This window comes from Sapajus apella, unplaced genomic scaffold, assembly GCF_009761245.1.
Source record: "Sapajus apella isolate SASKATOON/1434 unplaced genomic scaffold, GSC_monkey_1.0 scaffold17, whole genome shotgun sequence".
Taxonomy (NCBI): Eukaryota; Metazoa; Chordata; class Mammalia; order Primates; family Cebidae; genus Sapajus; species Sapajus apella.
In genome coordinates this window covers 26,953,595-26,978,769 of record NW_022436957.1, presented here as the reverse complement: position 1 = coordinate 26,978,769, position 25,175 = coordinate 26,953,595, and the positions used below count along the sequence as shown (strand labels likewise).

Below are 25,175 nucleotides of genomic sequence, written 5' to 3'. Positions count from 1 at the left end.
AGAGGCTTTGCTGAGCTGCTGTGGGCTCCGCCCAGCTGCTGTGTGAACTTCCCTGCAGTCCTGTTTCTATGGATGTAGTTAGAACTGCCTCGGCAATGGTGGCCCACCTCTGTATTGATGGACTCTCTCTGTAATGGCAGGTTGCTTTGGCAGCGGCAGGCAACCTCAGCAATGGTGGGTTGCCTTGGCAATGGCAGGCTGCCTCAGCAATGACGGACTACCTCCGTAGTGTTGGAGTGTCTCAGTATTGGCGGACACCCCTCCCCCACAGAGCTGGAGCATCCCGGGTTCAGCTGCACTTGCTGTGAAACTCTCAATCCAGAGAGTTTCTGATTGCTGTTCTTTTGTGGGGGTGGGACCAGCCGAGCCTGATCACCTGGCTCCCTGCCTCAGAGCCTTTTTTTCTTTTTTAGTTGAACAGTCAACTCTATCCCAGGTGTTCCAGCCACCTGTTGAAACGGTGCTGGGATCTGTGTGATTTCCCCTGCAGCTACTCACTGTGCCAGCTTAAACAGCGGCGCTGAGATGCGTGGCGCTTTTTTTGCCCAGGAATCTCCTGGCCTGGCTCCCTGTTCAGTCCCCTCTTTAATCAGATGAATGGGCGGCTTCCTGGGTTCCAATCACCAGCCAAAAGGGCACCCGGACCAGTGGATTTTGTACGGAGAAACGCCGTGGGGGCGCTGACAAAGCAGCCACGCTGTCCAAAAGAACCCCCGGCCTAAACAGCCGGGCTGACGACCCGTGGGGCTCCTCCGCCTGGGAATCTCCTGTTCCATGGGCAATAAAAATGTGGCATCCACTCACCCTCTGCACTTTCACTGGGAGCTGCACCTCCGAGCTGTTCCTAAACGGCCATCTTGGATCTCAGTCAACAACCCATTTTTGTTTTTGTTTTTTAATGTTGAAGGAAGACATTTGCAAAGTCTTTTCTGCTATAAAACTGCCTAGGGTTTGGGGTTGATTGTTGTATGCAAGAGGGGTCTTGGTGAATCTGACCCACTTTGAATCTAAAATTACTGAATTCTTAGTGAAAAAATTATTTTAAAAAGAATTTTGAACTCTTTTTCTACTGAAATTGTATTCTCCTTTAGATAATGCAGCATCACCCCTGCAGATTTTTGAGGGCACTAAATCATACTCCTCTTTTGAAAAAGAAAAAGTCCGTTACTATTAAATATAGCTGTTAGTCAAATACCAATCACTTTTTCTAAAGGGTAGATTTGGCCAATGACTGATTTTTTTTTTTTTTTTATATCACATCTGAGAACATTGTTTAGACAGCTTGACACTTAGACTAATTTATGTAAGTAGTAATTTATTCATCATTTGCATGTACTTAACTGGACGTTATCATGATAGCAGTTATCATAACAGACTATTACAGGATATGAAATTAGATATTACCTTAAGATGTGATCAGAAAAATCAGAATATTATCTTGAAAATATCAATTTTATGTTGAGAAAAATGACAAACTGAATAAACTTTTGACTCCAGAAGCTAGACCTTTCACAGGTGCATGTGTTCTTAGAGGTAAAAATAACAACTAATAATATATCCAGAGGGCCCATATTGCTCAAAAATGAATGCATAAGACTTTCTTTTCAGCCTCAGAATATGATGAAAAGAAGATGAACCATTATTTTTTGAATTTCACAATCTAATTTTTAAACAGGATGTTACATACACTTTAATGAAAAAATCATTTTATGTTCCTTTCATTTGACTTTAAGTAGTTGAATATTCTGCTTTTCTGTTTTATTTTCAATGAACAAAGCTGTTTTAGAAAGACTAAAAACATTAATTATGTTTAGGAACTACAATAACCTGAAAGTAAAATTGGACATTGAAGGACATTTTGCAATCCTTTTTAGCTCTCTTCTGTGTATTATTTTTATCTCAGTTCTTAAAAAATTTGTATTCAACTTTGATTCATTTCTACTTTAGTATTTCTAAGTTAATAATATATTGAATGAAAAATCAAATCAATAAAAATTCATTTTGTTACAGTTTCAGCAGTGAGTGCCTTCCCCCTAGAACCAAAATTAAATAAATGTGCTCCATATAAAGCAAACTAGGTACAGCATATTGCATGGGTAACTCACAACCCTAGATCCCTCTATTAATCATTATTCATACATGCAGAAGTAGCTTAATTTGCTTTAATAAGAAAAAACAGAATCTCTTTGAGACTGCTATCTACAATATTTTACTTTGTCCTGCATTTTCTTTGTCAAAAATTTCATTTTATAGCTATGAATACATTTTGGTTTAGAATTTGTTTCTTTATAAGCCTATAAAGTAATAGTCATCATTTAAATGAAATAATATTCATTAGCCTTAAGCTGCTTGATTACAGAGACTTGGTCTATTTCGTGCTATGTTTCCAATGCCTGAAATATTTTCTGGTTTATAATAGGTACTCAGTAATAGTTTTTGGAATAAATAAATAAATTTGTACAAAAGCATAGATATGCATGGCCCTTAAAAATTATTTTGCAAATACTTTGCTCCATTTGCCACCACCTTATTTCTGGCCATTGTTACTTCTTGTCTCTGTCCATGAACACTCTTTATCCCTTCTTTCTTCTTTCCTCAATGACCACAAGTTATGAAGATCTACTTGAGATTTTCCAGATGACTATTTCATGTCCAGAGGCACATGCCTGTTCTATTGTTCCCCTCTGTGAATGAGTTCAGCCACCTGATCTACTCAGGAGGTCTCTCCTGACCTGCATCAACAACCTTCTTTTTACCTTCCAAACTCTGTGACTCAGCTTCTCATAATGTGGATTGCATTGTTTTTTTAATAACCCATTAAATTGTATACCTCTGCTAATGATTGTGACTCTGTTAAGAGTTCCATTTTTCCAGCAGATAATAGGTATATACATTATATGTATAAATACACACACACACATATGTGCACAATATCTAGTGGATATAAAACATGTATTTATAAGTGAGTAGTAATTAAATCTAACTAAAAGAGTTGCCAAGAAAATGCCATTCCTGTTTTGCAGACGTCATTCTACATTGTAAAGGCCGTCTCATTCAAGACTCACCGCAATCTTGATCCCAGAAAACCCCCATGATTCATCTTTTACAGCCGCTCTGTACTTCATGCTTTAAGTTAGTAAGCTATTTACTTTTCCTCAGACACACATTAGACTTTCCTATCTCTTACCCTTTATTTAAGTTCTGAACATGTAGCTTTCTTCCCCACACTGTGCTTCCTCTTTATCAGTTTCATGTACCTACTTTCCAATGTCTAGTTTGAGGAAAACTTATAAGGCCACATGGTAGAGGTCTGGGTGTTATAAGAAATCAGCTCCAAAAAGGTAGCTAACCAACAAAGGATCTTAGTCTGTGACTCTCATGGATAAACTTATTACCCACTGCTTTGCAGAGTCTCCCTGGAGTATCCTGAATAGGACCTTGTGTGACTTTGTATTCCAAACATTGCCTGTCACAATGCTTAACTGATTATAGGTAAGCTAAAATAAGGAGAAATATGTCTAAACTTCTCATCCATCTTTGTGACAGCTTTAAGTATACATGTTACTATCCTTTTTCTACACAGGTGGAAAATATTTGTAAATGAACTTTGTTACCATCTAATATTTGATGACTTCTTAGTTCATATCATTATTTAAGTGACTTTTCTTTAGTGGAAAAGCCCAAAAATTTGAGAGGCACAGAGAGAGAGAAAGAAAGAGAGAGAGAGAGGTCATCTGTGATCTCAGCCCCAGCAACTAAAATTCCAGTCTCTTCAAGGGCCTCTTTGGGCAAATAAGAAAAAGGCACTGTTTCTCTGAAGAGATCCCCAGTCCTATGCCGAGGCTAACCAATTTGGTAGTAGAGCCCAGGCTGGATTTCAGTTGGATTTCACTATTCTGCTCTACATGATGGCCTTGGTGTGTAGTCTTCTAGTCTTTTCATATATAAATATTTTTAATGCTTTTATTCAGTGTTGTGAAAATGCCCTCCAAAAGGTACACTAAGTTGTACCACCACCAACAAGCAGAGCATATTTTCCTTGAATAGGCTACTTCCTCTTTTTTTTTTTTTTTTTTCCAATTACTCCATTTTTATCTTTAAAATCCCTGGTAGAGACCAAAAACTGAAATGTTTTAGTCTTGCCCAAAAAAGTGAGAGATGCTTCAGAAATTACCACATGCTCCAATATAAAATAAATCAAATGATATGGATATAAATAATTCAGATATGGAATTTAAGGAAAATGACTGGCTTTCTCTTATTTAGGAACTTGGTGTCAGGTTTCTGTAGGAAACTTTGTGAAGCAATCTGAGAATAGTTCTTCGTCTAAAGTGTTAGTAATTAGTGTAGAAGTGCCTAATTCTCTTGACTGCTTGTTCTTTAATAAAAATGTATTGAGGGATTATCATGTAGTAGGTGCTGGCATATACTGGTTAAAAACAATAATACAGAATTGCCTTAATAAATTTTCTGGCCTTGGGGAGGAACAATGAATAAATGAATAGGCAAATATACATGCACTTGCAAATTGTGATCAGCATTAAGACAGAAAATAGGGTGCTGAGAGTCAGGGAAAAAGGAGACAATTTAGATAGGGCAACCAACTGGGGATAGGCCATCTTTAATAGTCACATATAACTGAGATCTGAAGTATATGAATAAGAGCCAGCTAGGCATAAAGCAGATATATAAAACTTTAACCAGAGGGAACAGTGTATCTGAAGGTTCTAAGTCAACAGTAAGTTTGGGACAGGCACGGTGGCTCATGCTTGTAGTCCCAATACTTTGGGAGGCTGAAGTTGGAGGATTACTTGATCCCAGGAGTTTGAGACCAGCCTGGAAAACATAGAGAGACCCTGTCTCTAGGAATACAAAAAAAAAAAAAAAAAAAACTTAAAAAAAAATACCCATGCCAGTGGTGTGTGCCTGTAGTCCTGGCTAACTTGGGAGGCTGAGGCAGGAGGATTGCTTGAGCCCAGGAGTTCAAGGCTGCAATGAGCTATGATTGCACCACTGCACTCCAGCCTGGGCAACAGAGAGAGACTCTTCTGAAAAATAATGATAAAAAAACCTTGATGCATTGTAGGAACTCAGCATCTTCTAAGTTCTTGTTAGAAATGCCAAATTCTCAGGCCTACCTTAGACCCACCGAATCAAAAGCACTAAGTGGGACTTAGAAGTCTCTATGTTAACAAGCCTTCCACATGATGATGAAATGCACACTATTGTGTGAGAATCACTGACTTAGACTGGTGTTTTGAGCTATTTAGGGGAGGGAGAGAGCAAGACAATACCTCCATTGAAGGGCAATGATAGGTAATACATGTGGCACAGACCAAGAAATGATTGCAGGTCCAAATACTTGTTAAATGTAAATTTCAGGCAAGGCTCAATGGCTCATGCCTGTAATCTTGGCATTTTGGGAGGCCAAGGTGGGTGGATCACCTGAGGTCAATTTGAGGCCACCCTGGCCAACATGGTGAAACTCAGTCTCTACTAAAAATACAAAAATTAGCCAGGTGTGGTGGTGGACACCTATAATTCCAGCTCCTCGGGAGGCTGAGGCAGGATAATTACTTGAACTCAGGAGGCAGAAGTTGCAGTGAGCCCAGATGGCACCATTGCACTCCTGTCTGAGGAACTAGAGCAAAACTCTATCTCAAAAAAAATAAAAAACTTTATCCATCTAAAGTAACTTCTGAATTTGAAGATAAACATCCTCATGGTTGGTATTTTTAATGGTTTATGGATTATTACTTACTTTTAAAGAAGTTAATAGGTTTCATTAACTGCCATTTTGCTTCATTTTGTCACATATAATTAAAATTTCTCAGAAAATACTGGCATTTTTTCAGTTTCCTTAGCAACCTAAAGCATAACCTGCTTAAATGACTTGCTTAAGCTCATTAAAAACCTTTTTGTTTTAATTGTGCGTATTTTGCATTTAGCCTCTGTGAAACACTCATGAACCACCTTTTTGTTTTAATTGTGTCATTGGAAAGCTTGAAGTGTTTTGTGGGTTGGTTGTTTTTTTGTTGTTTTTTGTTTGTTTTTTGTTTTTTCATTTGTTTACTTGCTTTTTGTCTATAAAGGAGAGATAACTGGCAGTCAGAGTTAGGATTATAGAAACGTGTTCCCAAGAACAGGAAAGTCTCTCAAATTTATTCAAGCTTCTTCTTTTTCAAATTGAACTTACTTTTGATTTTTTAAATTGTGGTAAAATATAAATTGCATAAAGTTTACTATCTTAACTGTGTTTGAATGTATACTTCCATGGCATTACATACATGCATGTTGTTCTGCTGCCATCACCACCATCCATCTCCAGAATTCTACTCATCTTGCAAAACTGAAACTCTATGTCTATTCAACAATAGTTTCCGCCAGGTGCGGTGGCTCACACCTGTAATCCCAGCACTTTGAGAGGCCGAGGTGGGCGGATCACCTGAGGTTAGGAGTTTGAGACCAGCCTGGCCAACATGGTGAAAACCCATCTGTACTAAAATTACAAAAATTAGCCAGGTGTGGTGTCACAAACTTGTAATCCCAGTTACTTGAGAGGCTGAGGCAGAAGAATCACTTGATCCCGGGATGCAGAGATTGCAGTGAGCTGAAATCGAGATTGTGCCACTGTACTCCAGCCTCACTCTGTCTCAAAATTAAAAAAAAAAAGAAAAAACAACAATAATTCCCGATTTCTTCCTGTCCCCAGCCCCTGGAAACCACCATTCTGTTTCCTGTCTATGAATCTGAAAATTCATTTGTATATCTTCTTTGGAGAAATGTCTATTCAGGTTACTTGCCCATTTTTTAGACTATTGAGTTGTAAGAGTTCCTTGGGTATTTTGAATGCTAACTCCTTAGCAGGTGTATGCTTTGCAGAATATCATTTGGTGCCGCTGTGTTAAACTTGTTCTTAAAAATAAAAAATAAAATAAAAATTTTTCAGCCAGGTGTGGTGGCTCACACTTGTAATACCAGCACTTTGGGAGTCCAAGGCAGGTGGATCACCTGAGGTCGGGAGTTCAATACCAGCCTGGCCAACATGGTCAAACACTGTCTCTACTAAATATATAAAAAGTAGCCAGGCATAGTGGCACATGCTTGTAGTCCCAGCTACGTGGGAGGCTGAGGCAGGAGAATCACTTGAACCCAGGAGGCAGAGGTTGCAGTGAGCTGAAATTGCGCCACTGCACTCCAGCCTGGGTGACAAAGTGAGACGCCATCTCAGTCAGTCAATCGATCAATCAGTAACTTTTCCATTGTGGTCAATACTTTCCTGTTCCTCATTTCCAAATTTTTTACATAAAGGAAACATGAGAACACAGAAAAGAAAGAAGCTGGACACTATTAATATGGTCAAGGTATAATTCAGCTTTTATTTTAAGAACTTTGGAGTTATAAGCTTCATAGAAAATCGTGTCCTAAAAAATGAAGAATTATGATCAATGCAAAGAGAAAATGTTAAAAAGGAGAAGTTATCATTTTATGTTTGGATATGCATTCTTTTTTGATACTGTGAAGAGAAACTAGAGATTTTTTTTGAGACAAAGTTTCACTCTTGTTGCCCAGACTGGAGTGCAATGGCATGATCTCAGCTCACTGCAACCTCCACCTCCCAGGTTCAAGCGAATCTCATGCCTCAGCCTCCCAAGTAGCCAGGATTCCAGGCATGTGCCACTATGCCCAGCTAATTTTTCTGCTTTTTAGTAGAGACAGGTTTTCACCATGTTGGCCAGGCTGGTCTCAAACTCCTGACCTCAGGTGATCCACCCGTCTCAGCCTCCCAAAGTGCTAGGATTACAGGTGTGAGCCACTGCCCCCAGCTGAGATTGTCTTTTATAAAAAGATGTGGATTCTTTATGGAAAACACAGAGCAGTTATTTGCTATTTTTTTAAAGCCACAAATTTGGAAGTGTGTTGAGTCTGAGAGAAAACCATAGTTAAAATATAATTACTGATAATTGCTTGGGAAATAAAAATCATAAATTTCTTCATGCCTACAAACTTGATATTGTTTTCCCAAAAACTTTTTTTTTTTACTTTAACCTATCTTAAGTGTTTCTGATTATGCTAAATCTAGGCCGTGAGTTCTGAGTCTGTTTCCTTATTTATATTGTTCTTCAATTTGCTCGTCAAAAGTGATCATGCCCAAATATGAAAGTTTACAAGAATTGCCATGAAAACTGAACGCAAGGAGACAATGAAAAGAAACTGCGTAATATTGTGGCTTCAGGCCATCACAATAAAAACTGTGGCTGGAAAAAAAAGGCAACCACATCTCTATTTTTTAAAAAGTGCGTGTTTCGATGGCATAATTTATGGTCAAGAATGTCTCTACCAGAGGCATAAGTGATACTAAAGGCAGAGGGTTTTATTCACTCAGTTTGGGAAGTATCCCCCTTGTCTTAGCTCTACACTGTCCTTCAGAATCTGGCAGAAATGAGGGACTCAATTTTTAGAGAAAGGGTGAAACATCCCAGTTTTGTTGGAGAACTGTGAAATAACCCCATAGTGTTAGTAATGAGAATTCACTAAAGAAGTCTCCTGCAGGCCGGGTACAGTGGCTCACGCCTGTAATTCCAGCACTTTGGGAGGCCAAGGCAGGTGGATCACCTGAGGTCAGGAGTTCGAGACCAGCCTGGCCAACATGGTGAAACCCCATCTCTTCTAAAAATACAAAATTAGCCAGGCAAGGTGGCGGCAGGTGCCTGTAATCCCAGCTACTCGGGAGGCTGAGGCACAAGAATCGCTTGAACCCAGGAGGCAGAGGTTGTAGTGAGCCAAGGTCATGCCATTGCACTCCAGCCTGGGGAACAAGAGTGAAACGCTGCCTCAAAAAAGAAGAAAGAAGAAAGAAGGAAGAGGAAGAGAGAAGAAGAAGACATCTCCTGAAAAAAATACCAAAATATAAGTGCTTGACAACTGAAGTTCAAGGGTAAAGGCTATTGGGCAAGCAGATGAAGTTAATCTAAGTAGTGGATGCTGCTGGTGCCCCAGCCGGATTCCTTCACTGGGTTGGTGCACCCATTCTTCAGTGACTCTGAGTGTTAACTACTTAAGGCTCACGGTTTCACACCTTTCCAGGGAACCTCCCTCAGCCAAAAGGAAGCCACCTTGCCTGGCGTGTTACACCACACCTTCTCTCCTAAAACCACCACTGATACAAAGGGGCAATCCCTTTGTCTCAACATGGGACCTGCTGTTATACAATTTGTGCTCTGGAAATTCCCATGGGGCCAGATTGATGCTGGTCTCCAGCCCATACCACACCCCAGCTTGACTTTCTTGCCCTGTCTTTCTTGCCAATCCCTTTTTCTTAAGAGCACTCAGGCTTGCTTCTCTAAAACATGGCTTAAGGCAGTGGGTATCTGAAAGAAAAGCTGCACCTACATTCCGGGCACCACAACAGTCAGGGAAACAACCACGGTGAAAAGTCAAAATTTACAGATAACAATGGAAGTCTCCAAACCTGATACATTTCATGAAGGCTTGCTTAAACCTCAACTTGTGTTTCTTTTTTTTTTTAAGACGGGGCTTCACCATGTTGGTCAGGCTGGTCTTGAACTCCCGAGCTCAGGTGATCCGCCTGCCTTGGCCTCCAAAGTGCTTGGATTACAGGCGTGAGCCGCCATGTCCAGCCTGTGTTTCTTTTTAATTGCTTCAACAGCATTTGAGTAGCTCCTTCCACCCAGGTATTTGAGAGATTCCAGGAGCCTCTGATCCTCTAGAAAATGCAAGATACAGTCTTTGACTTTCTTGGCCACATGAGAATGATGTATCTGCTGACAAATGCAGAAGTTGCAAAACATAGCTGGGCCATACCTGCTGCCAACTCCTGGGTAACTGCATTCTGCAAGGGCTTCCCTGAACCACATGGAAGAGCCCCAGGATAAGTACTAAAGACCAACATTCATAGGACCTGATTTCTAATTCCTCATCCTTGGCTTTTCATGACAAGCTCGGCATGAAGGATGCTGGAACTTTTCCTATCACCTCCTCTTTTTAGGCTTCTTTTCAAGAGTCTTGGTTAACAAACATTTGTTTGACAAGGATTCACTGTAGACAGCGATGCTGGTCCCTTCTGAAGTAATATTTGTAATATAAATTTCTCTGCAGAGTGTCTGTAGGCCAAGAATAAAACTTCATTGTTGGACCCTAGTAATTTTGAATTCCTAGTAAGTGAGACAGGACCTCTATGAGTTAGCAGGTTAAGATTTTAGGAGGAATATTTAATATCCCTAAGAAGGGAAGTTTTACAAGTGCTGAGTAGCATTACATATGTGTGTGTGTGTGTGTGTGTGTGTGTGTGTACATATATATATATAATACCACTTATAAATAAACTCATAAGTGCCAAATCCAGTATAGCTAATTCGAGCATCCCAGAGTCTCCCCTCTCTCTGCTTGTTTCTGCAGCTGCTTTTGCTGTGGCCTTTTAAGGATTGTCCTGGACTTCCACATTTGACCCCTCTACTTTCTCTCCATCTACAAGCTTCATTTTGCTTTGCTGTCCTCCTCATCCAGTTTAGATTGTACAGTAGGTTTTTCAATGGCATCCTGGCTAATATTGAAACTCCCTCATCCCTAAATGTGTGAGCCACAATCATCTGCTGAAACCCCAAACCTGGATCAGCTGTTTTCTCCGTGCTTGCATACAACACTGTCGGAGGAAATGAGACATTCAGGCAGACTGATTCTGCTAAAAAATGTTGAACTTCATCCTCAAGTGGGCCCTCAACACTGTTTGCCAACCTCGTTACATTTCTTAGGTCAACTCCCTCTCACACTCTCTGTTACGATTAATTCAAATGTCCCCACTTACCCTTAATTCATGTTTTCATTCAAGGACTATTCATTGCACACCAGGCACTGCGTGCTATGCCAGGCACTTCAGACTATGCCAGGTCTGTTGATTCCTACTACTTCACAGAGGAAATAAAACCCCTCAAAGCAGAATTCCCTCAATTTACTTTTTCCCGTCTTTCAAACTGATCTTCTGTGCTTTGCAGTAGTAATGCTCTCTTAACTGTCAAGTCAAAATTCCTCCCTCAAAATGAGATTCCCTTGTTAATAGATACTTCCTTTCTTTTCTTAGAAAAGTAGTAGATGACTATAATTTTAAATATGTGTTTGGACAAATCCTTAGGTACATAGTGATAAGCAAAGATCTGACAGGCAGAAAAAAACATGATATCAGACGTACGTATCATTCTAAATCAGTACTTTTGTATCTATAATAAGACAACATTTAATGAACTGAAAATTCTGCCTGCGTGAAACTAGTCACAATCAAATTAGACTTGGTTTGCTCTCTCATGGAGAACATGTTCCAGATGTTTAAGTGATTCAAGGAAAACCTACAGTATAAAGGCTTTCTGAATTTAGGAATTCAGGTTAAACTGAACATTTGGCTTTTTTTTTTTCTTTTTCTTTCTGGGTTTTTTGTTTGTTTTGGTTTTTTTTTTTTTTTTTTTTTTTTTTTTTTTGAGACAGAGTCTCACTGGGTCAACCAGGCTGGAGTGAGTGCCGTGGCAAATTCTCAGCTCAGTGAAACCTCCACCTCCCGGGTTCAAGCGATACTCATGCCTCAGCCTCCCGAGTAGCTGGGACTACAGGTGTGCACCACCACACCCGGATAATTTTTCTATTTTTAGCAAAGACGGGGTTCCACCATGTTAGCCAGGTTGGTCTCAAACTGCTGACCTCAGATGATCCACCCATCCTCCGGCTTTGGCCTCCCAAAGTGCTGGGATTACAGGTGTGAGCCACCACACCCGGCCTGGGTTGTTTTCTTAATCTTTAGCAGTTGTTTTGTTCACAACTACTTCAACAATATTTCTTTTTTTTTTGAAGCAAATTTCTGGAATATTTGGCCTGGTTTTTATAGAAATAACTTTTCTCTTTTTAAGCTAAAATTTTTATGATTTAGGAAATCTTTATTAAATTAAGTAATCACAATAGTAACTGGCAACGATAGGTTTGAGAACATACACACAACTGACAGTTGTAACATATACACAACTAACAAGTCAACTAATGGGAGCAGAAGGTCTACACATACTGACAGGCACTTCCAACATTTTACTGAGGCTGTGAGAGGTTCCCATCACTGTTGTTTCACAAACAGAATGAAGACTTTGGCTAATTTGGTGAGTCTTAAGTGGACATTAGTTAAGATAACTTCCATTATCATTGCTTGAAAGGAGCAAAAAAAGAAATCACAAGATCTTATGGTAAAGCTTACAGAAGAAACGTAAATTTTAAAAAGAAAGAAAAAGAGGAAAAGGGAGAGTGTTGCAATTAACTATGAGTACCAAAACTTACTTTTGAATCCCCTTCATCCTCCAAATATTGATGCAGGATTAAAATGTGTGCCCAGGACTTTGGGGGAGAAAATGAAAATCAAAATATTCTAATAAGAGACATTTGAAAATGTATGTTGTGTCACCTAAAGGGAACTGAAATCTAGCTAAGACTTAACAGGTGGGATAATCAACTTAATGGCTTGAGAATCTTGCTTGTAAAGTGAGTTGATTAGCACAAAGGACTCACCTGTAGTATTGAAGGATGCTGCCTGCTGGCTTGCCCTCGCTGCAGAGGTTCCTGTTTATAGTTTCCCCTCACATGATATTTATTTGTGGGTACTAGAAATGCACATTATTATCCAGAAGAGAGTGGTTTCATTTTGTAACCATTGTCCTTGTCCAAGTTTCCTCCACTGACATTTAAGAAATCCGTTTTCTAACCTTTCTATTATGCAAAACAAAATTGTTATGGATCATTTCCTTTTAGAGATAAGTATTCATATATATGAATTTAAAGTGCCTTTCTCCACGGGCACTTCTTCTGATTCTTTTAATCCATGTATTTATTCATAAGGAAATAGAATCATATTTACTATCAACCACTATAAATTTTTCTGAATTTCACACCGATTCCAATGGCATTCCACTAACACAAAGTTGAATAAAGATGAATACATCGCATATGAATTTTTGCATGTATATGGTCTGAAGGGGTTCTCTTTTGTTTGTTTTCATTAATTTATAATTCACATACTTTAAAATTCACTCTTTTAAAGTGTACAGTTCAATGGTGTTTAGTATATTTACAAGGCTATACCACCATCACCATTGTTTAATACCAGAACATTCTCATTATCCTCCAAAAGAAATCCCATGATTGCCTAATACAATGTTTTTAATGACCAGTTTTTAAAACTTTATGTTCAACAGAGTGATTATCATAATGTCTTGTATTATCTAAGAACCTTATAACAATGCCTTGTATTATCTAAGTGACTGACACAATGTCTTGGATTATCTAAGAATCTTATACTCTATACAACGCCACATTTTAGTGGTGAAGTATTGAGGTTGATTTGAAAGGATAATGTCATTCTTATTTTCTGAATGTACATCCTTGCTCCTTTTATTTGGACTGGGAGAATATGCAAGCCTTATAAATGAGGTCATTGTAAGCAATGGTTTTATCATTGTAGTGAACCAGATGGAGAAATAACACCTGCCCAAATCAAGCAAGTCAAAACAACACATGTAGTCAACTAAGTGAAACTGTCCTTGTACACAGACATTATATTACACAAACTGTTCTCCTAAGTGAGAGAATTCGTCCCTTAGAAATTGCTTATTGGAACATTTGGACATCATGCATCATGTTAAATATCCATAAATGCCATCTCAATAGGATAGATATGATGCATGGTAATATCCTCCCCATATCTGCATAGGGTTCTTCTGCTTAACAGATTGCTGTGATGTATTGCATCAGAGACTTCTGCTCTAGTGCTTCAGAGACAGCTGAGAAGCCTCACGGGAGCCTTCTGAAGTCATTGCTACAAGGACTAAAATACCAGATCAGGAAGCCATTCTTAGGACTTGACAAAATACCCTACTCCCTAAATGAAGCTATTACGATGTGATTGGTACAATGTATGCATGCAATATTGTGTGACTGAATGTATCTTTCTATTGTGAAAAATAAGGATCCATTTCTGGTTGGGAAATGAGTAGAATTTAGAATCCAGTGGCAATATATTTTTTCTGATACTTTGCCAATCCAGAATTTCTTCAAGGAAGCTTATAATGCAATAGTTAGGAATATGTATTCTAGAGACAGGCAAACCTGCGTATATGTATCCCAGGTTCCTCAATTTTTCCCATGATAGCTTGACAAGTTGCAAGTTTTAACTTCTGCAAGTTTGTTTTCTCATGCATAAAATTAGAATTCTCCAGCTACTGGCCTCATAGGATTGTTGGGTAGAAATAAGATCTGTTTATGTGTGCATAGAGCTCATTATGGCATTAGGTACCTAGGAAGTGCTCAACAAATAGTAGTTATCATTATTCATCCATCAGCAAATATCCATTGTTATAATACTACCATGATAGACTGTCTTAGTCTGTTCCAGCTGCTATAATAGAAATCCCATAAACTGGTTAGCTTGTGAAATAGTAAAAACTTATTTCTCACTGTTCTGGAGGTTGAAAAGTCCAAGATCAAAATACCAGCAGATTTGATGTCTGGGGAGGGCCCATTCCTCATAGACAACATCTTCTCACTGCACCCTCACATGCTGAGAGGAGCTAGCTAGCTCTCTGAAGTCTCATTTGTAAGGGAACTAATGCCAAAATTCACCTCCCAAAAGTCCCCACCTCCTAATACCATCGCTTTAGGTGTTAGGATTTCTTTTCCTTTTTATATTTTAGGATTTCAACCTAGGAATTTGAGAAGAGACACAGGCATTTAAACCATAGCACAGAGCAAACATTACCGACACTGCACCCTGAAGAGAATAAGATATCTTGTAGTTCCCAGGTATCCGTTCTTTGTGTTAAATATTCTCATCTTCCAATTTGCTTTTGATTATTTCACACAGGCACTTCGAGGAGAAGTTGCACCTCTGAGAGAGAACGTGGGGCACGTGAATGACCTTGCTCGCCAGCTTACCACTTTGGGCATTCAGCTCTCACCATATAACCTCAGCACTCTGGAAGACCTGAACACCAGATGGAAGCTTCTGCAGGTAAGCACATTGAAAACATTGTCCTTTGTTGCAGCAAAATAATATACAGATAAAATTAGTAAAGAACAATGAAGGTACTTTTTTCATTTAATGTCCATGGTAATATTTGTGAGGATAGGATTATGATATTTTATATTAGTTTATAATCCCCATCTAAATGTATTCAAGTTATTAATATTAATTTTGGAAGCTATGGAAAGTTAGACTTTGGTATGTGTCTTAGTCTGTTTAGTGTTGCTATAAAGGAATACTTGAGGCTGGGTAATTCATAAAGCAAAGGGGTTTATTTGGTTCAACTCTCCAGGCTGTACAAGCAACTGCTTTTGGTGAGGGCCTCGGGCTGCTCCCACCCATAGTAGAAGGCAAAGGGGAGCTGGTGTACAAACATCACATGGTGAGAGAAGAGGAGAAAAAGAGGGGAAGGAGGTGCCAGTTCTCATGAAAACTGCTAGCACAAGAACTCACTCACTGCCATGATAATGGCACCAAGCCATTCATAAGGGATTCACTCCTACAACCCAGACACGTTCCACTAGGCCCACCTCTAACACTGGGGATCATATTTCAACATGAGAGTTAGAGGGAACAAACATCCAAACTCTGTGTAGCAGTATGTCTTACAATAAACAGAAAATAATGCTGAATCATGATGAAAGAAGTGAATTGCCACCATGGAATTCCTTTGTACTATTATTGCTTGGATTCTTTGTTTGTTTGTTTGTTTTACTTTAAGTTCTGGGGTACATGTGCAGATCGTGCAGGATTGTTACATAGGTATACACATGCCATGGTGGTTTGCTGCCTCCATCCCCCCATCATCTACATTAGGTATTCTCCTAATGTTATCCCTCCCCAATCTCCCCACCCCCTACTATCCCTCCCCTAGCCCCCCATCCCGCAACAGATCCCAGTACGTGATGTTCCCCTCCCTGTGTCCGTGTGTTCTCATTGTTCAACACCCACTTATTAGTGAGAACATGTGCAGTTTGCTGAGAATGATGGTTTCCAGATTCATCCATGTCCCCGGAAAGGACATGAACTCATCCTTTTTTATGGCTGCATAATATTCCATAGTGTATATGTGCCACATTTTCTTTATCCAGTCCATCTTTGATGGGCGTTTGGGTTGGTTCCACGTCTTTACTATTGTAAATGGTGCCATAATGAACATATGTGTGCATGTGTCTTTATAATAGATTGATTTATAATCCTTTGTGTATATACCCAGTAATGGGATTGCTGGGTCAAACGGTATTTCTATTTCCTCGAGGAAGCGCCACACTGTCTTCCACAGTGGTTGAACTAAGTTACACTCCTACCAATAGTGTAGAAACATTCCTATTTCTCCACATCCTCTCCAGCATCTGTGATCTCCAAATTCTTTAATGATCGCCATTCTAACTGGCATGAGTTGGTATCTCAATGTGATTTTGATTTGCATTTCCCCAATGAACAGTGATGATGAATATTTTTTCATATGTTTGTTGGCCTCGTAAATGTCTTCTTTTGAAACCTAGGTAATACCCTTCAGGACATAGGCATAGGCAAGGACTTCATGACTAAAACACCAAAATAATGGCAACAAAAGCCAAAATAGACAAATGGGATCTAATTAAACTTAACAGCTTCTACAGAGCAAAAGAAACAATCATTAGAGTGAACTGGCAACCAACAGAATGGGAAAAATTTTTGCAAGCTACCCATCTGACAAAGGGCTAATATCCAGAATCTACAAATAACTAAAACAAATATACAGGAAAAAAACAACCCCATCAAAAAGTGGGCAAAAGATATTTCTGGGATTCTTAAAAACCTCTTTCCCTTTGGAATCCTAATTTAAGCAAGAGTCAGTAGTAAGATATGTCCAAAAGTCATTGAAAGAAAGAGCATCCTATCACAAACTTACAAATGGAAGTGTTTTTTCCCCCTTTTATTTATTATATTGCATTTTAGGTTTTGGGGTACATGTGAAGAACATGCAAGATTGTTGTATAGGTACACACGTGGCAGTGTGATTTTGCTGCCTTCCTCCCCATCACCTACATCTGGCATTTCTCCCCTTGCTATCTCTCCCCAGCTCCCGACCTCCCACCGTCACTCCCCTATTTCCCCCCGACTGAACCCAGTGGGTAGTGCTCCCCTCCCTGTGTCTATGTGTTCTCATTGTTCAACACCCACCTATGAGTGAGAACATGCAGTGTTTGATCTTCTGCTCTTCTGTCAGTTTGCTGAGAATGATGGTTTCCAGGTTCATCCATGTCCCTACAAAGGACACAAACTCAACATTTTTGATGGCTGCATAATATTCCATGGTGTATATGTGCCACATTTTCCCTGTCCAGCCTATCATAGATGGGCATTTGGGTTGGTTCCAGGTCTTTGCTATTGTAAACAGTGCTGCAATGAACATTCGTGTGCACGTGTCCTTATAGTAGAACGATTTGTAATCCTTTGGATATATACCCAGTAATGAGATTGCTGGGTCAAATGGAATTTCTATTTCTAGGTCCTTGAGGAATCGCCACACTGTCTTCCACAATGGTTGCACTAATTTACACTCCCACCAACAGTGTAAAAGTGTTCCGATTTCTCCACATCCTCTCCAGCATCTGTTGTCTCCAGATTTTTTAATGATCGCCATTCTAACTGGCATGAGATGGTATCTCAATGTAGTTTTGATTTGCATTTCTCTGATGACCAGTGATGATGAGCATTTTTTCATATGTTTCTTGGCCTCATGTATGTCTTCTTTTGTAAAGTATCTGTTCATATCCTTTGCCCACTTTCGAATGGGCTTGTTAGTTTTTTTCTTGTAAATCTGTTTTAGTTCTTTGTAAATTCTGGATATCAGCCCTTTGTCAGATGGGTAAACTGCAAAAATTTTTTCCCATTCTGTTGGTTGCCGATTCACTCTAATGACTGTTTCTTTTGCTGTGCAGAAGCTGTGGAGTTTGATTAGGTCCCATTTGTCTATTTTGGCTTTTGTTGTCAATGCTTTTGGTGTTTTGGTCATGAAGTCCTTGCCTACACAAATGGAAGTTTTTTTATAGGTTTGTGTAATAAATACAGGGAATGTAAGTGTGCTCAAGGTCATACTTAGTAGCTCTGGGACCTGCAGCAAATTACTTAACCTTTCTGAGCCTCAGTCATTCATCTGAAAAAAAAAAAAAAACATGGGATAATACAATTCTCTACAATGTCAGTTTATGATTAGGATGAATAAGTCAAAAAAAAATGGAAAGTGCTTAGACACAGAGGTGCCAAATGATAAACACTCCACAAATTCTCACTTTTGATGTTATTATTATTATTATTACGGTACACAGGTTTTAGAATCTAACATATTAGCTGAGTGACCTTGAGGCCACTTAATCTCTGTCTTTGTCTATTTACTCATCTCTAACATGGTTACTGTAACGTTGAATGAGTTAATTCACGTAGAGCTCCCGCTATGGTACCTGGCGCATAGTAAGAACTCAGAAAATGGTGGTAGTGGTGGGAGAGGTATGTCTATCTGCTCAGTGGAAAAGACACCATGTTATACCCCAAAACCTTAAAATTAGTTTCACTTTAGAATTAGAGAATCATTTCCTCTCCTTTCCAATTTCATAGGATGCAGAAAGTATACTCTGAGGAAACTGGGTTTAAAAGTATTTGATTTCAACTTTTTAATAAAAATGTAATAAACATGATCACTTTCCTATTGTCAGTCCATTTAGGAATATGATTGAAAGTCCTGTTAAAGAATTTCTAGATCTTTAATAAAAATCAGTTGCAAATCCAAGGCCTCTTGAGGCCTCACAAATTTAATTTTTGTTGTGATGGATAGTCCTGAAATATTTATATTATAGATTGCTATAAGTGACATCGACTAAAGCAAGGCAATAGAGTTAAGTGATTGTATGCCTTTCTCCACTTACTCCATAGTGGTTGAGTACTATTGAAATCTTATCTGTTTCATCCTTTGTATGTTTTTCATCTTAAGTATAAATAAGGAAAGTAATAAGTGTCCAAAGAAAGCCAATGGCCACATTAGTTGCATTTAAGTGCTCTAGAATTATATTTTATAATTTCTTTCAGAGAGCAGAATGCCACATTTGCTTTCAGAATGTGGTAAAAGAGTTGTGACAGTGGCATGTAAATTTCCAAATGAGGTCAAAGGATTATGACTAGTAGGAAAAGTTTTTTAAAAAAATCAATGTGAAGTGATCCATTCTAGTTGCACTATTTATTTACATGCAAGGTACGAAAAACTATTAATAGCTTAATATGTAGCCACTCTTTACAATGAATAAAAACTTGGTTATAAGTACAGGAAAATACATATAAGGAGACAGTATGATACAGCAAAAAGAGCATTGCAGTGAATATTGGGATGTCTAACTTCAAACTTAAGCTCAGCAATTATTTGACCATGTTATTGTGGGAAAGCCATTTAGCCTCTCTCAGTTTTACTTCTTCTCATTTTTAAAATGAGGAAATCTATTTTGTCTAAGGTCACATCTAGTTCATTCCTATGATTCTGTCTCTGGATATCTGGGGGAGATACACATTTGACAGAATTTAATTTAAAACCAGTGAAGTTGCTTTCTTTATTCAGAGTACAAATGTGGCTTGTTGAAATTATATTTCTCTTTGTATAACTTTTAAACTCATCATCCCTAAACCCACGTATACACAGCCTTCTCCTGTTAAACAGTTCAGTTTGTGTTATATGCTCTATTTTGTAGCAAATTTCATGTTTCTATTTTTGAACATGATCTTAAAGATATGCTTACAAAGTTTTTAGCAGAAAGCTGATAAATCCAAGGTTTTGGTGTACATATAACCGAGTCAAGCTGATTCCATTCTTTTCTTTGATAATAATTCCAACCACTCTGCTACATTATAAATGTGAGTCCTTGTTCAGAAAGAAAAGAAAGCAAGAAATGAGTTTCACATCAAACAATTTTTTCCCGTTACTGGAAAAGCAATTCAAATGTCCTGTTGACAATATTTTATATTTAGAACAACGTATGTGAGGCTAAAGCATTATCCAAGTTCTGTGGCAGGAAGCTTGAGCCCCCCACTATTATGACATCATATTTTTTAATAGTAAATGTCAAAAAAGACATCATATTTCTATAAAAGTAAAGAATTTAGTCACAATACTTTGTCAATCTTTTAAACAATATGTAAAACCCAAGTACAAGTTTATCTTTTCCTCTGTCTGCTAAGACAAAGAAAAGTCAAAAAGTAGAGAACTGGCCGGATGTGGTGGCTCATGCCTGTAATCCCAGCACTTTGGGAGGCTGAAGCAGGCAGATCACTTGAGGTCAGGAGTTCAACACCAGCTTGACCAGCATGGTGAAACCTCATCTCTACTAAAAATACAAAACTAAGCTGGACTTGGTGGCATGGGCCTGTAATCCTAGCTATTTGGGAGGTTGAGGCAGGAGAATCACTTGAATCCAGGAGGCAGAGGTTGCAGTGAGCTGAGATCACACTGCTGCACTCCAGCCTGGGCGACACAGCCAGACTCGGTCTCAAAAAAAGAAAAAAAGTAGAGAGCTGGAGTAGTAGAAAGGCACATATAAAACCTGAGAAGAGAAAAAGAGTCTGAAATTTGGGCAAAGTAGTATAATAGAAAGATTAGAATTACATACTATCAGACTGTGTCTACTTGATATCAGAATATCTTGGGTTTAGTTGCATTATTCATTCATTTAATTTTCAAGGAAAGCCATGCTGGTTTTTTAGCTATCTGTAACATCTGTCAAAATGGTGAAACCAGCTAAGAAATGTGACCACCAACAATGGAGTCAGACCCAGTCACAATTTCCCTATGTATAGAAACATAATATATAGAGAGTTCCAAATTTTCTTTGAATCTTCTAATATAAATGTAAGAGACATTGGTTTGCCTGTTTGAAATTTTCTGTGGGAATGAAGTCCTATTTTCTTCCTCAGAGTAGACACATTGGTATGCATGTTACTATTTGACCATTTGATATTTGTGGTGTAGGAAACCATCACTCCTTGCAGTTACAAAAAGCTCTCATGTACAGTCTCTCATCTAAAAATCACAACCTTGTGATTTTGTATTATGATTATGATTACATATTATCATTATTGCCTTTTTCATGTGAGGAAACCAAGACTTAGAAACATGAAGTACCGCAATCACAGTCATGTAACTTGTATCAGTCAAGATCTGAGTCAGTTGTTTTGAACTGCGATTCCCATGCTCTTTTTGCCTCCTCTTCTCAAAGTTCTATTAAGTTTGGACTTAGTAAAGCAATACCAGCTGGGTGTGGTGGCTCACGTCTGTAATCTCAGCACTTTGGGAGGCCAAGGCAGGTGGATCACTTGAGGTCAGGAGTTAGAGACCAGCCTGGCCAGCATATAGTGAAACCCTGTCACTCCTTAAAATACAAAATTAGCTGGGCATGGTGGCACACTCCTGTAGACCCAGCTACAGTTGAGGCGGGAGAATCACTTCAACCCAGGAGGCAGAGGTTGCAGTGAGCCAAGATCATGCCACTGCACTCCAGCCTGGGTAACAGAGCAAGACTCTGTTTCTCAAAAGGAAAAAAAAAAAAAAAAAAGAACAATACTTTAAAGCTATTTTGAACAATACAGGTGTAAAATACTTCACATTTTTACATATATCTTCTTTTTAAAAATGATTCTCAGGTATATTAACTTTTAAACATTCCTTTTGTAAACCAATAGATTAATGACCCCAGTTCAGTGTACCCCCTTAAAAATCACACTTGTTTCAAATATAAAATTTTAACACATTATATTCCTCATTGCCTTTAGAACTCAGCAAGTGTACTAAAATCAACCAAAAGTGATTTTAGTGAATCAGTTCTTAAAGCCAAACTAATGCTAATATTTGATGGAGTAGAAATGAATATCTAAACCAGGTAAGAAAAGTTAAAATGATGATAAACCTTTCTAATTTTGAAATAGCACACATGCTGCATAATGTAGTCAATCTCTTTATTCACCAAGTTCAAGTAGTATATAAAGGAATATTATACCATTTTTCTTTATTTGTCAGTAAACTCACAAATAGCACAAAAGCTGCAAAAACACTTTAGCATAAGGTATATGTGCTCTATTGACTGTAGGAACTTATGGAATGTAAACGCTTTTTAAAATATGAATTAGATGAAGGCATTTCCAGGTATGGGATTCTTTACATATGTCAAAGAATAGTATCATAAATTATGTATATTTTTAAAGGTTTCCTAAGATTCTTCCAAAGTCCTGTACACATCATTGCACTCCATCTGTATACCTCTGTGGTAACATGCTGTCACAGGGATCTAGAGCCTCGTCTTTTACAAACTTAATTCCTTCTTTCATTTCTTCCTTTTTTCATTCAGTCAGCTCTTATTGAGCATTGTAGAAGCCATTGTGATTATCTTATTTGGTCCAAGGACATACTAAACAAAACTCCCTTTACTGCTTATGGTATATTAAGTAAAGCTTTAAAGATGGTAAACTCTGGAGCTCCGTGGGTCTTTCTCTTCTCTTGTAAGAAGTTCTGTTTGTTATTGACATCTTCGCTTGGCTGGATGTGTCAAGCAAATTGTGAATACATGACCAAATATTTTGTGTCGGAGAAGCTTTGAGCACCAGTTAAATCTCATTCCTTTCCTTTTATTTCCCCCCAAATGGCACAAGCTTTTTCAGCTCTCTTATTTTTTCCTTAAGTTGCATTTATTCCTAAGGTAGGCAGGGTATTTCCTAGTAAGCATACTTTCTTAAGACAGAAGGCATTTGGTTCCTGGGAGAGTAGGCAGCCCCCCACTTTGAAGAACACAGACCCCAATATCTAGTGGATCTATTTAAAATGCTGAAGAACATAACCTTTTGGCTCAAGGTTGGTCGAACTATAGGAGAAAACAGACACCATCACATGGGTGGAGATTTTCCAGCCAGAGCCAATAAAAGGGCTGGGCGGGGTGGGCAGGGGGTGGGCATTGTGGGAAGTCATAACCCATGGATAGATTAACCTAAGAATCCTGGCCCTTCTCCACACTCCACCATGCAGAACAAACATCCTCTCAAGCAGTCAACGTAGAATGCTTGGAAAATAGTTGTAATTACCCACGTATTTTCTGAATAGATCCTTGATGTGATGTTCTGCATATTTCCTTCATTCTAAAGTTGTTCTCCAGCCGGGTGTGGTGGCCCACGCCTGTAATCCCAACATTTTGGGAGGCCAAGGCGGGCCGATCACTTGAGGTCAGGAGTTCAAGACCAACCCGGCCAACATGGTGAAACCTGTCTCTACTAAAATTACAAAAATTATGATGGCGCCTGCCTGTAGTCTCAGCTACACCATGAGACTCAGGCATGAGGATCCCTTGAACCCAGAAAGTGGAGGTTGCAGTGAGCCGAGATCATGGCACTGCACTCCAGCCCGGGCAACAGAGTGAGACTCCATCTCAAGAAAAAATAAAATAAAAATAAAATTGTTCTCTGAGGAGCAAATGTCTCATTCCAATAATGACCCATCCACTCAGCAGGAATATGGTGGAGTTCAGTCCAGTTCAGGTCAGCCATATCCAAAAGACTACAAGTCATTAATAAGTTGAGCAGAAGAGTTTTTTTTTTTTTTTTTAATCTTAGCAGAAAGGGCCTCTCTGGCAGCAGAGATTAAAAATTGGCCCAACTTCATTTCCATACTTCAGGGAATGGCAAACTGAAGATTTACTTATCTAGGACTTGAATTCCTTCTTTGGGACCAAGTTAATAAAAGACCAAGAAACTCCTGATTAAACTGGATAATGGAGGATTTTGTAGACAGGGCTGCACACATTGGCTTTGTTTTACTTCTGTTTTCTCATTTAACATCTCAGAGCTGGAACATTCCATATTCCCCAGCAGCGTGTCGGGGCCAACTAAAGTTTACAATTCCGACTAAAAATCACCCTGCTTCTGGCTTATTTGAATCCCCTATCCGCCCCGCCCCACCACCCCACTCCTATTTATTCAGCACTACACTACCCAGGAAACACGCTAGCAAATTGTGCAATTAAATGAAATCCATACCTTTCTTTAGGTTCTTGCAACTGTATCATATGTAATAGTATCACTTTTCTACATTTTGGTCAAATAAATTTTTACATAAAAAAAAAAGATGGGTTCTCTTTTATCGCTTCTATAATGGCCCCACCTGTCGTCCCTTCTCAGTGTTATAAATCAGAAATATACGTACTGTCATAGCACTGATACTACAAAAGCAGTACCCATTATTACCTCTGGCTTACAAATTTTTCAATAATTTCTTATTGGAAACTTGGTCTATATAGCCATATTAGTAAGCTTTGTAAGAGGACATGATAAGATCATAGCTAACCTATAGGAATATTTCTGTGGTGTCATTTTTTAAAAACTGAACATTTTTTTTTCAAACAAGCAATTTTTACATCAGAGCCATTTATATTCTTTACTTTGATGTGATAGGATTTTCTAAGCAGGTCTTTTATCTGTGTATGTTTGTTCTTACCATCACTGAGCACAGGATTTAATCCTTTAAATGTGTTCAAAGATTTTGAACATTTTCCTCATATCTTTCTTTTTTTAATGATCCTGCACTAATCATTTTGCATTATGAGGTCACTTCTGGACAGACAGCCTAGCCATCTGCTCTTACAAATAGTGTGGGCCTATCACTAACTGGGAATAAGGAGAAGATATCTACCAGTGTCTTTCTAGCATGTCCTTCTTTGGCTTTTTCTTTCTTTAAGAAGCCCTGAAATGATTCAGCTTGTGGTTCTACCATAGAACTCAAGAGAAAAGGACAAGTATGAAGCCATTTTCCAAGTAAACATGTTTTCCTACATTCATGGTTCTCAAATTTTAACAAGCATCAAATTCACCTGGAAGGCTAATTCAAACACACATAGCTGGGCTCCACATCCCAAGTTTCCGATTCAGTAGATCTGGGGTGGAGCTTGAGAATCTGCATCTCTAACAAACTTCCAGGTGAGGCGGATGCTGCTGAATCATGGACCACACTTTGAGAACCGCTGTTCTACGTTAAGTATTTGTTAGGTACAGACAAATTTAAAAGTCAAATATATAAATATATATATATATATATATATATATATATATATGTGTG

At 38.6% G+C, this 25,175-nt stretch overlaps 1 protein-coding gene across 14 annotated transcripts in view; it reads left to right on the top strand.

The window, feature by feature from the left end:
* Window positions 1–25,175, top strand: part of DMD (dystrophin) — a 2,282,798-nt gene that overhangs the window by 1,923,990 nt on the left and 333,633 nt on the right. For all 14 annotated transcript variants that reach the window (XM_032285804.1, XM_032285805.1, XM_032285797.1 and 11 more), the window contains one exon: window positions 14,903–15,049. In XM_032285804.1, the coding sequence (XP_032141695.1) occupies window positions 14,903–15,049 (147 nt within the window). The remainder of the gene's footprint in view (window positions 1–14,902; window positions 15,050–25,175) is intronic.